This window comes from Asterias rubens, chromosome 22, assembly GCF_902459465.1.
Source record: "Asterias rubens chromosome 22, eAstRub1.3, whole genome shotgun sequence".
Taxonomy (NCBI): Eukaryota; Metazoa; Echinodermata; class Asteroidea; order Forcipulatida; family Asteriidae; genus Asterias; species Asterias rubens.
In genome coordinates this window covers 4,379,724-4,396,597 of record NC_047083.1, presented here as the reverse complement: position 1 = coordinate 4,396,597, position 16,874 = coordinate 4,379,724, and the positions used below count along the sequence as shown (strand labels likewise).

Here is a 16,874-nt window from a genome sequence, read left to right as displayed (position 1 = left end):
TAAGCTGTAGCCGTAGCTTTAGCTGTAGCCATAGCAACAATCGCTTGATTCAGACAGTATTTTTTAAAAGGGACACTTTGCCTTGGATCGGGCGAGTTGGTCTATAAAAAGCATTTTAAACCGCTTGTTATCAAATGCACCTATGGTTAGACAGATGTTTTAAAAGTTTAATATAACGATCCACACAAATATGCCTTGAAATTGCACAGATTTTCTTTTACTTTGCGAAAATTATAATAATTCTTAAAAAAAAAAACAATTTATTTACCTAAATTATTCAGAGTTAGTATAAAAGAGCCACCGAAATGTTACAATTATTTTTAAGATTTATTTATTCAAATTTGTGTAATTTCAGATAGTTTGAATATTTATATATTTTCTTCTTTTCAATGGTGACTGGATTATTTATGCAACATTCTAAAAGATTCATAGAATAATGTATCTTTGTGAAGGAAATAAATTTACCCAAATGGTGGAACAATTCTATGCACTTCTTGTACTGTGTTTTTTATAGCAGGGTGGTTTATTTGAGAAAATAGAAGTAGCTGTTTGCAAACTGCTTATCAACTAGACTTGTGGACAAGTCGTTAACCGTCTGTTGTAGTGAGATAGTCGAGTTGTGGTGGTGCTCTCGCGAGATCACTGCTGTCGCATGAACTGCTGGTTGGCCACTTCTACTCCCTATTAAAATGGGACCATAGTCATGAGAGCTGTAGTCTCCCCAGGCCAGCAGTCTCATCAAAAATACCGTGGAAATCACGGGGAGATTTGGAATAGAGTCGGAACGCTATCATCGCGACAGACATTTAACGACTTGTCCACAAGTCTACTTGCCAACCAAAAGGACCCGTAGTATAAATGCAAACAATTCTTTTTCAAACCTAAAGAAGAGTATTTCTTGAAGGGTAAATTTTGCAGATTTTTTATCAATTTCTCTTACTGGATTAAGCCCAAATTTTGTTTGTTATATAGGATCACACAAAACATGAACAGTAAGCAGGTAAGAATATTTTGGTCAGCTCTATCAATCCTGTATAGTTCCTTAGACTGCAGGACTTGTGCACTCACATTGTTGTGGGTTCGAATCCCCAAGCTATTAACTGCTGATTTCACAATGACTACAATAAATACTGTCGTCTAGTTTCCTGGATCACAATTTTTTGATTCATGCAATTCATAATCATAGACATTTTAAACCAACGCTTTTAAGAGAGAGTTTGGCTGTTGCCAGCTTGGTGTTTATATACCCCTGTGGGAGTTTGCCAAATTTCCATGATGGGGACATCATCTAACAAACAAACAAACGCAATCAAACAAGCTCAGTGGAATTGGACGCGCGTAATAATAGTTAATTCGATGCAGGAAAAAGGTAATCTTCATTTAGTATTTGCCCAAAAAGGCAACACATACTGCATATGCAAGTGAGAGTAGACATATGCCCCCTACGGCCACTTGAGACGCGCCTCCTGTGCATTGGTCGTCTGCCCCCAGCCTAAAGGTGTAGAGAACTGGCTCAGTTTTCTTTGTCATCCAGTTCCTCGCCAACTCACTCTTTAAACTCGGCCCCACTTCTTCACGAATGCGCTTGTTGTAATCATTGTAGTAGTCGAGCTGTATTTGAAAACATAAGTGTCAGATTATACTGGTTTGTGAGGCAGTGCCAATTTCTCTCCTCTACCAGGCTTGTGATGGATAATACACAAGCCTACATCCGTATGGACTGTAAAGGGGCAACCCTGCTTAGAGCCCTAGGAGTACGTAGGTGGAAACGGCCCCCGGACAAATAGTTTTTTTTTTTTTTTTTTTTTTGGGGGGGGGGGGGGTGGGCGGGTAAGGTTTGCGGTAGCACCTTGTGCAATGTTGTGTAAAATCTCCCTTGGGTAATATTAAAGGAACACGTTGCCTTGGATCGGACGAGTTGGTCTTTGAAAAGTGTTTGTAACTCTTTTTATAACATGCATATGGTTGGCAAGACGTTTTAAAAGTAGAATACAATTATCCACACAAGATTGCCTCGAAATTGCGTGGTTTTGCTTTTACTGTGCGAACTAACACGGTCAGCCATTTATGGGAGTCAACAATTTGACTCCCATAAATGGGAGTCAACAATTTGGCTCCCATAAATGGCCGACCGTGTTAGTCGACGAGGTAAAAGAAAAACCGTGCAATTTCAAGGCATGTTTGTGCGGATATTGTATTCTACTTTTACAACATCTTTCCACCCATATGCATTTTATAAAAAACGGTTACAAACGCTTTTCAAAGACCAACTCGACCGATCCAAGGCAACGTGTTCCTTTAATTATAAAGAAGTCACTTGGAGGTAAACATTCACTCACTGAAAAAAAAAATGTATTAGCTTTTAAAATTTCTGTTGCAAAACTAGAAATATTCTTAATTAAATTGAGCTTTCCCATGATAGTGTCAATGGGAGACTTTGGAACGCTAGGTGGCAGCAGACCTACAAGGAAAATTTACCTTGTTTACGCAGTTCTGAGCACGCACACATTACAGACAACAAGTCTGCTGCCACCTAGCGACCTTAAAGTCCCCCATGCACACATTACAGAGAACAAGTCTGCTGCCACCTAGCGTCCTGGAAGTTCTCCATTGTAGCATCTAGAAACTTACCTGTCTAGGGGTCAGGAGGCTGAAGTCTATAAGATTCGGCTCGAATGGAATCAGGGATACCATTTCAAATGTCATGTACTGATATGTACTAAACTGGTGCTGTAGAAGGAGAAGAACAATAACTAAATCATTTACAAGTCTTTTTGTTTTCCCTCTTGGGTGTATACTAATTCTGTCTGAGGTATGAACAAAATTTACAATAATAAAAATAATTTGTGATAAACATGTGTACAGATGGTTCTGTGTCCTCTCGGACTGTAACACTGGGATTTCCAACCTCGGAACATTTCAGAAATGGCCAGAACACAATCGTCTAAAAGTAAAGGTTTAGATAACACGGCCTACTGATGATGGTAGTTAGTAGAACAAAATCCCTTGACATTATTCCGTCTGAATTTGAAATGTCAAATTTGGTGAGAAATAAATAAAACTAGTTTCCCGTTTGGAGTGTATCACTCAGTGAGCGTTTGATTCATTTTCTTTAATCGATGCCATGCATAATGTGTAATCGGTTTTCGTTTTTTTTTTTCTTCTTCTCATGACCCAGATGGCCGATGATCTCAAACTTCTACAGGTTTGTCAGTTTATGTATATAAAGTTTATGTATATAAAGATTATATAAAGTGCATACTTAGCCAGCAACTGTTTTGTTAGCAAAAATAACCCAAATTCTGTTTGTTCCTCGTTGCAGGTGTTTACAGAAATCTGTTCCCGGTCATTTTAAAAATCTCTGTTAGGCTCAAGTTGCAAGATGATAATGATATCAGCAAAACGCCCTTGTATTGTGCTTTCAGATGCCTGAGAAAAGCTTCAGACCCGAGGTCTTTCTCAGATTCAAATGTTTCTAGTAAAATAAGTTTCTCTTTCTCAAAAACTACATGGGGATTCGTTTCTAACAATATTATCAACAGCTCTCCGTTGCTCGTTACCAATTAAATTTTTAAGTTGATATGCATTTTGAGTAATAATTATTACCACACGTGTCCAGTGCGTTTTAAGCAAAACTAGAACAAAATAAGTACCTCTGTTTTTGCCGCTACAGACATCATGACGTTCTCCAGCCTGATTCCAAATTCGCCATCCTCGTAATAACCGGGCTCTGTTGACATCAGATAATACTACTAATACATATTGGCTTATAGGATTTGAGGCATTGCATGGTGAGGTATCAATGTATATTTGGTTTGCGGTAACACCATGTGTGTATCTACTTGCCAGGTAGAGTTGTTCTTAGGGAACTGTCTTGCTTTATATTTGGTTCGCGTTAACACCATGTGTGTATCTACTTGCCAGGTAGAGTTGTTCTTAGGGAACTGTCTTGCTTTATATTTGGTTCGCGGTAACACCATGTGTGTATCTACTTGCCAGGTAGAGTTTGTTCTTAGGGAACTATCTTGCTTTATTCTACTGCCGTGGAGTAGATAATCGGAGGTTCGGGAGACTTCTCAGTTCTGAAAAAAATCTCTGTTAAGCTCAAGTTGCTTGTTATTAAAGGGGCACACCCGCTGAATTGGGCTATTTGGGCTACAAAATAGACTAAGATTATGACTTCAGAGGTCTTCCAATAATGGAGAAGAACAGTCCATAAAAAAAAATCATGAAGTTTTTTGAGCATTTTTCCTAAAAAACGAAGAGTCGCGTACTAGTTTGAACGACAAAGTGGTCAGAATAATCACGTGACCTTCCGAATTAGTTTTACTTCCAGCCGTAGAAAAGCTAATTTTATTTACCACTAAATTGCGTAAACGGTGAGCCGGTGTGTCCCTTTAAGGGCTTATATCCGTCACCTTCCGTATTTATTCCAAAAACCAGAACGTGTACGTTCCCTTTAACTTGTGAATAAAAAATTTCAAATCAGCTAAAACAAAAAAAAGGACGACGTTTAAATCTTACCATCTGAGAAGAACATTCCGATTTGAATTGGTCGTTCCCTTGAACTGTACCCAAGGCTGATTCTCGCTGGACCTAAGTAAAACATTCAATTATTTTAATTATAACACACCTCTTGCTTTTTCTGTATTCTGGTTGGTTGAAACACGGTCACGTGGGATGATCTAATATAGTCTAGTAATCGCGCGCGCGTGTTTTGCGGGAACTAGTTCCCGAGCGGGCACTAGTCTTTGAAAATAGTGCCCGGTTACAGTGCCCTCTCTTGACTTGAACCGTGAACAGCAACTGCAAAACTTCCATTCTTTTCCAGATTTTTGTTCTTATTTCAAATTTAAGACCGAGGTGTGTTATAAAATACGTATATGCTGGCATAATTCGGTAGCTAGTGTACGTCTATTACCCCTCGGGCCTGTGAATGACCAGAAGAGGGGCCTAAATAGGTCCCTCTTCTGGTCACTCAAAGTCCCTCGGGGGAATAGGCGTACACTAGTTACCGAATTATGCCAGTCAATATGTGTATACTTAAAGAGATGATTGAGGTAACCTTAGTGAACATCTCCACTTAGAACCAATACTACTCTGAAGAAGGTTTTCACGTGATGTTACCGCAAAACTTTCTTAGGGTGCGTTCGTTTAGCTTCCCTGGGTCGACCCCGGTCTGCCCCGGTGCGTTCGAATAGCTTTGACGTCATTCCAGGGGCTCACCCGATGCAGCACACAGACTGTGCCCTGGAACTTGGGGGCTGGCCCAGGGTGCAAGACGTCACTACGAGAGCGGTCCCGTGAGTGATCGTTCGTTAGCTCTTGTCATGGGCTCAGGGGCTCACCCGAGTGAGCACCGCGGGGATAGACCCAGGGAAGCTAATCGAACGCACCCTTAGTTCGAGTGTAGGAGCAGTGCATGGGAATGAACGGTTCCAGCATTTTTATTTGACTCATTGGAAAATCCAGAGTAGTCCGACACGATGAGTGCAGATTGTAGGCACTTTGATCAGCAGAGTGTGGGTTCGAGTCCCGGTCGTGACCCTTGTGTCCTTAAGCAAGTAACTTAACCATGATTGCTTCGTAAAGTTTGGGAGGTAGTGCTTTCTGCTCGGCCAGCAAGGTCTCTGGTTGATGATACCCAAACCTTCATCTATGGACTGTAAAGGGGGTAACCCCTTTTCAGCACCAGGAGTAACGTGACAACGCGTTGCAACGGCCCATGGACAAATAGTTGTAGCCCACACCTTGAGTGGTTCTGGCAACTTGCAAAAAAAAAAAGAATGCAAAAAAAAAGTGGATATGGAGTAGGCGGCTTATGCCCTATAAACTCATAAAAGAAAGAAGAATGGAGGGTTTGTTTTCCTACTTACCTTCGTGCACGTTGAGGAAACTGCCGATACCATGGCCAGTCCCGTGACGGTAATCCAGTCCGTTAATCCAGAGTGGGTTTCTTGTAATGGTATCCAGATCACGTCCTGATTTAACAAACCAATGTTGTTGGGTTTTTTTTTCAGCTCGTCTGGTAATTGTTTATGCTTTGGTTTCTCTAAAAGGCGCTTTAAAGGCAGTGGACACTATTGGTAATTACTCAAAATAATTATCATCATAAAACCTCAGGTAACGAGTATTGGGGAGAGGTTGATAGTATAAAACATTGTGAGAAATGGCTCCCTCTGAAGTGACGTAGTTTCGAGAAAGAAGTAATTTTCTACGAGTTTGATTTCGAGACCTCAAGTTTAGAATTTGAGGTCTCGAAATCAAGCATCTGAAAGCACACGACTTCATGTGACAATGGTGTTTTTTTCTTCCATAGTTATCTCGCAACTCTGACGACCAATCTAGCTCAAATTTTCACAAGTTTGTTATTTTATGCATATGTTGAGTTGCACCAAGTGAGAAGACTGGTCTTTGATAATTACCAATAGTGTCCATTGTCTTTAAGTTACGGTGATGTCTATGTTTTAAAAGTTGTTATACATGTCAATTCTATTGTTACTGCAATTATTGACGATTTCTGTGTAATTGTATCCTTTAAAAAATCTGCTAAATGTTTGCGCCATGAAAATCAATTTGGTTTCACGTTAGGCCTTCGGTGACTAATATTTGTGACCTAATTCGTGACAGTACCATAATATTTTGGATGGGTTTTTTCTCATAATGACAAACACAAAAAATGACCTTTTGATAAATTACCTGCTTCTTTGAAATCAATGGATTTTTAAACAGGTTTATGTAATGTTCAATTTGATGTATTCCCATTTCTGTTATTTGTTCCTCTGGAAAGTTACACATTAAAAATTGAAATTACCGTAAACGCCGCTTCGGAAGTGACTTGTGACAAGGTCGATGTGTCCCATAAGGACACGGGTGTATGCTTCCTGAAATGAGATGTAAACAAAACAGTCTTGAGACAAAGGTTCCGAATTGGGCGTGGCCATTTTGCTCCGGACGGCGACCCTCATTTAGAGGGTTTTAGAAGATCAAGATTGTTATACCATCAAGGGTGCCCACTAATAATGCCAATGGACCCTTCCAATGAAATATGCTAATTACATTCACGCATGCGTACAGACCCTGTTGCTTGGCAAACGCCATAGAGTTGTGCACTAAGCAGGCGCGCAATCGCGTCTGCGTCACGCACCCATTAGATGTTCCCTCATTTTGCCAGCCAAAACGTTAGTGCGCACGCGCTATGTGCAATTTACATATTTCATGGGAAGGGTCTATTGACAATTGGCAATGCTTTTCTCAATAATAATGTACTTGTCACATGGATAGCAATCCCACTGACAGCAATCCCACAGTCTTCCAGATGGTCTAGATAATGTGTTTCGCCATTCCAGGGGCGGACCTATATGAGTCTTTGCAAGAGTGGGGTCAGGTGTGTCGAACATTTTTGTTTCCACGACATCTCTAAGGCTCGTCTGTGTACGAGGTCGATGGGGAACTCCCTTAGGACAGCGGACCAGTCTATGTTGTAAAAACTCCAGCGGGTAAACGACATTGCCCTGGCCACTCTAGCGTATTCTCTTAGGAGTCAAAGAGTAAAACAAAACTTAATTAGCCAGTGGGTGATCGGCAGTCTAACGCACTTAAGGTTTTTAACGAAAGTGTCTCCATTACCTTTGTAAATGCTGTCGGGCTTCCAAAGTGAAAGGTCCTGGTGATGTCCGTCGTACCAGAACTTCGATAGAAAAAGAAACAAAGTGAAGACAAATTATGGAATGGAATGGTAAATAACGAATTAATAAACCCACCTCGGATGTAGATTTCCCCCTATGTTCGCATGGACAACATCACAAGTTGTACATGGACTGGGTAGTGATACACTTTAAAAAACTCCCGGGTCAGAATTGAGCCGGATTTGGGGTCCCGGTGGGTCTGACCCAGTTCTGGTTCAGGCTGACCCTTTGACTGGATTAAAGAAAAATAAATTGTTGTCCATTTGACCTATTTCTGAATCATGGTTGGCCGAGAGGGTTAGTGCACCGAATTCACTAGTTTGGATCTCGGTCACATGCACTTATGTGCTTGACAAAGAAACTTTAATATAGTTGCTCGTTGGTGTGTTAAATCCTAACTTTAATATAGATTCTGCCGATTAACGAAGTATAAGTACTGGTCACTTTGACACAGATTCCGGGTCACAAGCTGACTCATGGCGCATGAAGCCGGATCAACTCGGACCCGGGATTTTTTTGAGTGTACGAACGTGTTGCTTGAGAACTTTGCATTCCGCAGCTATAAAAGCACAAGGTTGATTGCAAAAACTGTAACTCTGATCATGAGTAGTTACGTACTTGGCACTATTGGTAATTACGTAACATAATTGTTAGCATAAAAACTTACTTGGTATCATTATTTTTATGCTCGGCTAATGTGAGAAAACTGGTCTATGACAATAACCAAAGGTGTCCAGTAACTTTAAAAACTTAATCAGTTACGTCTTGAAACAAAACTACACCTTGACATAGTCAAACTACTTACTAGTATTGGCTCCCGGAATCTAGAAGGAGTGTGCTTTTATCGGTGATACGGACGTTTGTTTCTTCAGACGAACTTGGCAGGAAAAGTAAATTGATAAAAAAAACAAGTTAAAGGATTCAAACATAAACAATAAATTGTCTACGCCATACGCCACAAGTTGCATTACTCTTGTGTATAGTATTATCACTGTTTACTGTTATTACATTTATGTTAAATAAACTATTTGATTTCACTTATTCTGGTTGTGAACCCAATGACTCTCAGAAAGGAGAACATAATCACTGTACTAGCCAAGAACCGAACGGACAGAAGACAATACAAACAAAGGTTTAATAATTATTATTCTAGGGAAAGCACATCCCAGGCAAACTATAGTTGCGCTTCTTTGAGTGTCATGGCCGAGTGGTTAAGAGCATCGAATTTAAGTTGTGGTGCTGATTCACCGGAGTGTGGATTCGAATCCCGGTCGTGACACTTGTGTCCTTGAGCAAGATACTTTACTATAATTGCTTCTCTTCACCCAGGGGTATAAATGGGTACCTGCGAGGGTAGAGGTTGATATTGTGTATGAAAAAGCCACAAGCGTCTTACAGGCAGCTCAGGGCTGTATACTCCCAAGGGAGCTGAGAAAGATTAAAGGGATGTTATTGGCCCCATGACCAGGGCATTAATGTAAAGAGCATTGATACGGTTATTGTGAAATGCGCTATAAAAGAATTTGTTATTATATTATTTGGGGCATTGTACGTTAACCCTACCCTTCCGCTGACGGCTAAAACGCCTTAGTGTGGAGATCCAACAAACAAACCAACAAAATGGAAAAAATAATTAGGATATGGTTGTCACCTGTAATGAATGACGGCTGCGTTTGCACCAAATCCTGTGATCGTTCCGAAACTCAGGCTGGCAAACTCGGGGTCGTCTCTGGAAAAAAAAGAGCGGGTTATCCTTGTGACGTCAGATGTTCAGACTAATCAATGAGAAATGTTTCGTTGGTTTCGAGTATGGTGAAGTCGAATGGGCTTCCCACGTTGTAATAAAAATGTCCCACGTGCTTTATTCACACATTTATTTTTTACAAAAACCCTTTTCAAAGTGTTTTCCGGTGCGAACGCTTGGTGGCGCGCTATATTGTTTTAATCCACAGAGTTAATACTTACTGTCTGACCTCCCTTGCTTTCTTTTGTGCATCGAGTTCGGTGAATGAATCAGAACCAACTGCCGGGTCCTTCCAAACAAACCAAAAAATACAGTTAAATGTCTTGGGTAAATGCAATGCTTCAACCGGTAGAGGTTCTTTTAAAATAAGATTATGGAACAAACGTATAATCTTCAAGAAAAAGGGTATTCACATTTTAATATTCAAATATTTTATTAGAGATCGTAAATATGATATTGTTTTGAAAATGAATGATATGCTACTGAAGTGGTACTGTATAATGCACTGCAGATTGGTTGCCCCCAAATTGCTTGTAAAAGTTGGCTCACAATGTGCGTCTTCTTCGTTCGTTTGATCTCTGGACCAGAGTGAACATTGAGTAAAATAACTGTTGTGTAATTTAGTGACTTCAAGCCACTTGGTGGTTTCCTCATCGAGGTCCCTTAGTCCTCTGGGTTGCCTTCTGGGCCCAATTTCATAGAGCTGCTTAAGCAACCAAAATTTGCTTAAGCAGAAACATATCCTTGCTTAGTAAAATCAGAGTAACGGCCAAGACTCAACCGAATTGTTATGCTAAGTAAACAACAGCTAAATACCAGTCACAAGCAATATATATGGCATGCAATTTTGGCCAGTAACATGTGTAAAATGAGCAAGCTATTTTCGTGCTTAAGCAAATTTGTTGCTTAAGCAGCTCTATGAAATTGGCCCCTGGTGGTCTGAAGTCAGGGCAGTCAGGTGGCTGATGGTTTGTTGGGGCCACATTGGCTAAGGTGATAGGAGACTTTCCACCGGCTATACGATTATCTGGAATCTATAATCCACGTGTAAAAAGGCTTTTGAAACTAGGCAACTCTTGGCAACTCAGATTTTGTTTTGTTATGTTTTCCCACGATTGCCACACCTACATTTCACATACCATGTTCATAATGTGCCCATTCACAAAACCCAAACCAAATATCATGACCAAATAAGGAACTCTCTGAACCTCTACCCCAGAACAACAAACGAACTTTAACTACGCGTAACACAACACAACTTAAAACGGACCATGGGCTGCCTGACCAACTATCCGCGAACTGAACAGACCAAAGAATTCCGCGCGACAAAAGCTAAATACTTTACAAAGTTCCACAAAATGGAAACACTTTGACAAAGTAACCGTAAAGTCTACTCACATCCAAGGCGTCGAATGATTGCTGAAGCCATCCACCGAGCTCAGCCAGGGCTATGGAATCTTTCAGCTGCAGGGAAGGGTAGGGTGCGGGGGTGGGGTGAGAAATAAAGTTTCAAATCATGCAGAAACAAAGGCAATTAATTCTCTATTTTTTTCTTCAAACCGTGACAGAGAAACTATACTCACGTGAGCCCTCTTCATCCCTTCGATTTCTTTGGTACTTTTAACAGCTTTCATTAGCATTACTGGCGATTGTGACATAATGCGTTTCTCCTACACATAAACAACAATTAAAACAAAATTATTTTTAGGTTGGTGTAAAATGCCAATGTATCGATATTCTATCGGAGCGAAATTGGAAACATGTCATTAGTAGATGTTAAATTTGCATCGGGGATAAAAAGTAATAATTTGGGGTTTTACCCATACACTCAGGTTTAAACAGAAACATGGGTCCATTACATTTTGCAAGATTGTTTGTTATCAGTCACATACTTTAGCATTTAAACACCACTTTAACACAAGGTTAGATGTTTGTAATTTTCTTTCCATTTAGATAAAGACTCTATATCTATTTAAAACATAATTTAACCTCTGGAACTCGTTCGTAGATTGCGTAGCTTGATGCGTCACTAATCCAGATTTTGCCATCGTCAGAAGCTTCGCCGTGTGTTTGTAGATCGGTTAAGAATTGACTGTACGGATAAACCTGGGTGCACTCTGATAAAAAATAACAAGTTTTAACAACAACTTTAAGGCAGTGTGTACTTTGGGGTAATTACAAGGGTGAGCTATAAGGGTCTGTATACGTTTGGTAATGACTCTGAAAAAATGTCGATCAAAACTTACGTGGTAAGAAGTATACAACAGCTGTAGGTAATATAATGCATTATGAAGAAAAAAATCACTTTGAAACACTACGGTTTTGAAAAAGTATATAAACTTTAAAAAATCCCATCAAGTTTGAATAATAACAAGCGTGTGAGGGTTAAAGGCAGTGGACACTATTGGTAATTACTCAATATAATTACCCACATAAAACCTTACTTGGTAAAGAGTAACGGGGAGCTGTTGATAGTACAAAACATTGTGAGAAACGGCTCCCTCTGGAGTGACGTAGTTTTCGAGAAAGAAGTAATTTTCAGATGTCTCGAAATCAAGCATCTGAAAGAACACAACTTCGTGTGACAATGTGTTTTTTCTTTCATTATTATCTCGCCACTTCGACGACCAATTGAGCTCAAATTTTCACAGGTTTGGTATTTTATGCATATGTTAAGATACACCAAGTGTGTCCAGGGTCTTTAAAGCTTCTAGATTGTGAGTTCCTATCACGAATTGGTCTTTCTGCATGGACATTATTCACTCCGGAGTGAGTTTCGGCGATGTCTAATAAACGCGACGTAGACATTTTCACGTTGGCATTTGTACAACTACATTTATATTGATCCATTTCACCTGACGTCATCATCAGAAAAACCTTGAATGCACCATACTGGTGGGCAATTTCACTGTGCGTTTACTCTTTGCTGTGCGTTATGCAGTGAAGTGCGCATTTTAGGCGACACGTAAACCTAACTTGCCCACCAACATGGTGAGCGTGGCATCAGTCGCCGCGTGTGACGCGCGTGCAAGGGGTCAATTGGATTGAAACACATTGTTGCCTTTTAAAACTTCATGTTATACTCACCACTACCAGAGCAACCTGAAGCTTCAAGGTGACTCATGATTTCAGATGTTGCACGCTTATCTTTGTCATTCAAGTACAATCTGGAAAGGAAGAACTTGGCATTACAAATAATGTGTGGCCGAGTTGCCCTGGACAAATGCCTTAAGGACTTGCAATCACAAGGTTGTGGGTCCGAATCGATAATACTGAATCTTATGTTAATTATAGTCGTAGATGTTCGAACACTATACATGTATGAGACAGATTTGCTGTTGCCAGCTTTAGCTATTGCCAACTCTGGCTGTTGACAGCTCAGTGTTTTTCTCCTTGTGTGGGAGTATTGACCGAGTTCCCTTTTGGGGCTGATTATTTGGCATGATTTGCTCTAGTCAATTGATATGACCTGAGGACATGTGTGTCGTCATCTATACTTACTTAATTTCATCACTTGTAATGATGCAATATGAGATGAACATAGGGTTATTTGGTACGTCCTTGCCCCTCAAATTGAACAACCCTGCACAAAAACAAACAAAAACAACAACAATATACAAACAAAATTGTAAAATTTGACTATTAAAAAGATCAATGTTTTGTGATTGTTATCAGCGTCGGCGATGTTGTCTTCCATCTGTCGTTGTCGTTGTCGTCGTCGTTGCCGATTGTCATTGTTGTGGTCTTTGTTGTCGTTGTCGTTGTCAATGTCGCTGTCGTTGTTGTTGTTGTTGTCGTCGTCGTTATTGTTGTTGCTGTTGGCGTTGTCGTTGTCGGTGTCATTGTCAGTGTTGTGGTCGTTGTTGTTGTTCAACACTTACATGCGATCTCATCCAGAGCACTAATTACTAAAACGTCCGCGACGTCGGGTGTTAATGATTTCATCAATCCGCGAACACTCTGGTCGCCGGGGAACTGGAAGATTTTCTCCTTCCATGTTTCGCCTAAAAGAAAAAACGGGATTGTTATCCATTTTGATTAAAGAAATAATAATATTATTAATTTTTGACTACTCGTTGTTTATTCGTCACGGAAATTAACTAAAACTCTTTAAAAAAATTAATTTGATTTTTTGTTTAACTGGTTAATAATACTTGTTACTTTTGTTTTATTATTTTGCAATACCGGTATAAGTTGTTGCATCTAAGATCATCAACAGATCAGTCGGGTAGCTCGGCTGCGGTGGGGTGTCTGCGGCCCATATTGTATCCACCAGGTTGGTTGTTTGTGAGACAAGATACAAGACCTTTCCCTTTTCGTTGGCAAACACGTTTTGATAATTGAGATAGTCACCTGTTGAAGAAAAATGCAGATACTTTACAAGTTAAGACCGTGTTAGAAAATACAGCTTAGCAATTAACTGCTAAGCAGAAATGAGCAGGAAACCGGTCACAAGTTGTACATAGTTTGTCTGGTAACCTAAAGCATAATTTTGTTGAGCTCAGCTATTTGTTTTAGCTTGAGCAGCTCTATGAAATTAGGCCCAGGTGTAAACAGGCTTAAAAGTATGCAATGTCTTTTACTTTGTTTTCTAATTTTAATTAGGATATTTTTTATTCAATACTTACTCGCCGAAATCAGAGTTGGGTCAAAACCAATTCTGCTACCATTCTGAAGATTTTTCGCCATCCAGTCATCTGGGTACAAGACACCCAATTCGGCTAAAAACAAAAAAATAACAATACAATTTATATTAATTTCATTTAAGAGTTTGTTAGACTTGGTTTATTGCGCATGAAGGGCCCCAAGCAAGAGGGCTAATGCGTATGAGGTTGGGGAGGGGATTGGGCTTTGGTACTTGGGAGGCGGGGAATGTTGGTTTCGATGTGCGGAGGGGGGAGGGGGCTTCTTTATATGGTATAAGGAAGGAGTTACGGCATAGGAAAGGGTAGTTTAATTAAAGTCATATCGCTTTACCTTGCTTCATAAGTGTCCAGTTGCAGTCAAGTTCTCTTTCAGCTTGTACAAAGTATCTCCCATCCGTCCAGATATAAGCTTCAGTTAGAGTGACAATCACATATCCTGTGCATTGAATTGGGACATGATAGTTTTTTTAAAGGGAAGGTACACGTTTGGTAATTACTCAAAACAAATATTAACTTAAAAAATGACTTGGTAACGAGTATTGGGGAGCTGTTGTTAGTATAAAAGATGAGATTTACCGGCTGATCCACTGAGGCCACAGATGTACGTCCTGCGTGTGTCATGTTCAGGTACATCCTCACTCTATAACAAAATACAGAATACTGATTTCGCTGATAATGTGAATCAATTTCTTGGTAAACTTTATCAAACAATACAACATGCTTGGTCGTAAAACAGAACTAAAATGCCAGTCAGTCAGTCAGTCAGTTGAGCGAGAGGATGTTTTCAGCCGATGCCTTCTCGGGAAACTCTGATGATCGTCTTCCACGCATCCCGGTCTAGCATCAGCGTCCTAAGCTCAGTTGTTTCATGTTGTGTAGCGTCCTTCTTCAGCTGGTCTACGAAAGTTATTCTCATCCTGCCCTTACTCCTGTGGCCATCGACGGGTGCCCAGAGAACTAGGGGGCTCACAGCTAGCTCTGGATGGCGGACACAGTGGCCAGCGAGCCTCATCCGTTGTTCCCTGATCTTGACAGATATTCTTGTAAGGGCAGCGTTTAAAGCCAAAACGTCAAGAGCAAGTTCGAGTGAGGCACTATAGTCGACTATAGTCAACCATTGGTTGATTTTGCCTGGTACCCAGGATGTATTCAATGCATAGGTAACCATGGAACATTGACCAGTGGTTGACAAATGGTCGCCACCCGAACTTGTTCAAATGTCACCTTTCTGTATTAACCACGTCTACCTTGTTTGTAAATAGTTCATGTTCTTGTATAGTCGTGCCCCTGTTTTTAGAACAAGGGCTATGGAATGTCATGTTTTGTATTATATTATCATGAAGACCATGAATGAATAAGCCGTATGAATATACTATGACTCGTGACGTCATAACGGCTTTTGACGTCAAATATGTTTTCACGTGACCTTACCTATAGTCTTGGTTCAAGGCTCTTCTATTATTAATGTTTCTCCATAGACCGTATGGGGGTGATATAGGTCTATGTGAGAGCGTGCTCTCTTGTGATATGGGTCTATGGAGAGAAAATAAAAACAAGATAGTCTCGAACGTAGACTACCTTACCCCGTGAGCGTCTTCAGACGGGATGAGGTAAGCATCGAAGTTATTCTCTGGCTTGGCCATCTCGACCCTCAGGGCAGCCAGTCGAGCTGTGGTATCCACGGTCGTAGCTGGGTACACCTATATATACAACGATGTAAATGGAGACTAATTACAACTGCTTTCATTAGGCCAATGAAAACAAACACATGTTTAAGCGTCCCTTTATGGGAAAAAAGGAAGAAGGGTAGCTTTTCTTTTCGTTCTCTTTTTGTTCAAAATGGCTGCCCGACAAATGTTCAAAGACAAACGGCTTTGCTGTTTTTCAAAATGTATTTATATGCTTTTAGGATCTTTGTTAAGTGCACCCTTATTAAAATTTTAAAACATAGGGCAACGAGGCGGGAGGGACGCTAAACAGTGCGCAATGGTCCAATCGGAAATTATCACCAAACCATACCAGATGACAACTGGCAATGCTTATCTCAATACACTATTCACATAGCAATAGATAACAACTGATGCCAATCACATAAGTCTTCCAGTTGGTCTAGAGAAAGTAGGTCACCATTCAAGGAGCAGACTCATGAATATTTGCACGGATAGGGTCAGGTGTGTCAAATCATGGAGCTATACAAAAATTTAAAAAGCTTCACGATGACAGACTAAAGGCTCGTTTGTGTGCGAGTGAATGGAGAGGAAACAGCGGACCAGTCAATGTTGCAAAAGCTACATCAGGTATTAATGACCTTTCCCTGATGATGATCAACCAGACTTTCAATAATGGGTGCGTTCGTTTAGCTTCCCTGGGTCGACCCTGGTGTGTGGCGGTTTTTTCCCCCAGGACGAGTGTGTGCAGATATTGACCCACATTCGTCCTAGAAAAAAAAAACCGCCACGCACCGGGGTCGACCCAGGGGAGCTAAACGAACGCACCCATAGTCGACCTTACCGGTGGACTGACGTCACAGTTTCGGTAGTCTGGATTCTGCATCGTGTTTACACCACCTCGTTGCCTGGCGGCAGATACATGCTCGACCCCAAGCGAGACCGGCACACGTCCCCAAACATTCACACATCCTTGTGGATACAAATTAAGGAGAATACCAAAAGTTAAGTTTTGCACAATTTGAAATAAGAGTAGAATTGATAATAACGAGACATAGTGGTTGTCCTTTGGACTGACGACTGGCTGTTCCGATAAGTTTAATGAAGATAGGACAATCCGAATGGTTAT

At 40.5% G+C, this 16,874-nt stretch overlaps 1 protein-coding gene across 1 annotated transcript; it reads right to left on the bottom strand.

The window, feature by feature from the left end:
• Positions 1–277: 277 nt before the first annotated feature.
• Positions 278–16,631, bottom strand: LOC117305408 (xaa-Pro aminopeptidase 1-like). Its single transcript, XM_033790279.1, has 22 exons — positions 16,590–16,631; positions 15,662–15,778; positions 14,655–14,718; positions 14,410–14,514; positions 14,061–14,153; positions 13,618–13,785; positions 13,314–13,436; positions 12,934–13,015; positions 12,520–12,599; positions 11,422–11,549; positions 11,016–11,102; positions 10,831–10,896; positions 9,654–9,721; positions 9,340–9,417; positions 8,494–8,565; positions 7,630–7,690; positions 6,815–6,884; positions 5,877–5,981; positions 4,525–4,596; positions 3,654–3,730; positions 2,632–2,730; positions 278–1,611 (listed from the first exon to the last, which is right to left on the bottom strand). Exons 1-22 carry the CDS (start codon positions 16,629–16,631, stop codon positions 1,381–1,383), a joined length of 2,088 nt encoding a protein of 695 aa, XP_033646170.1. The 3' UTR covers positions 278–1,380.
• Positions 16,632–16,874: the final 243 nt, after the last annotated feature.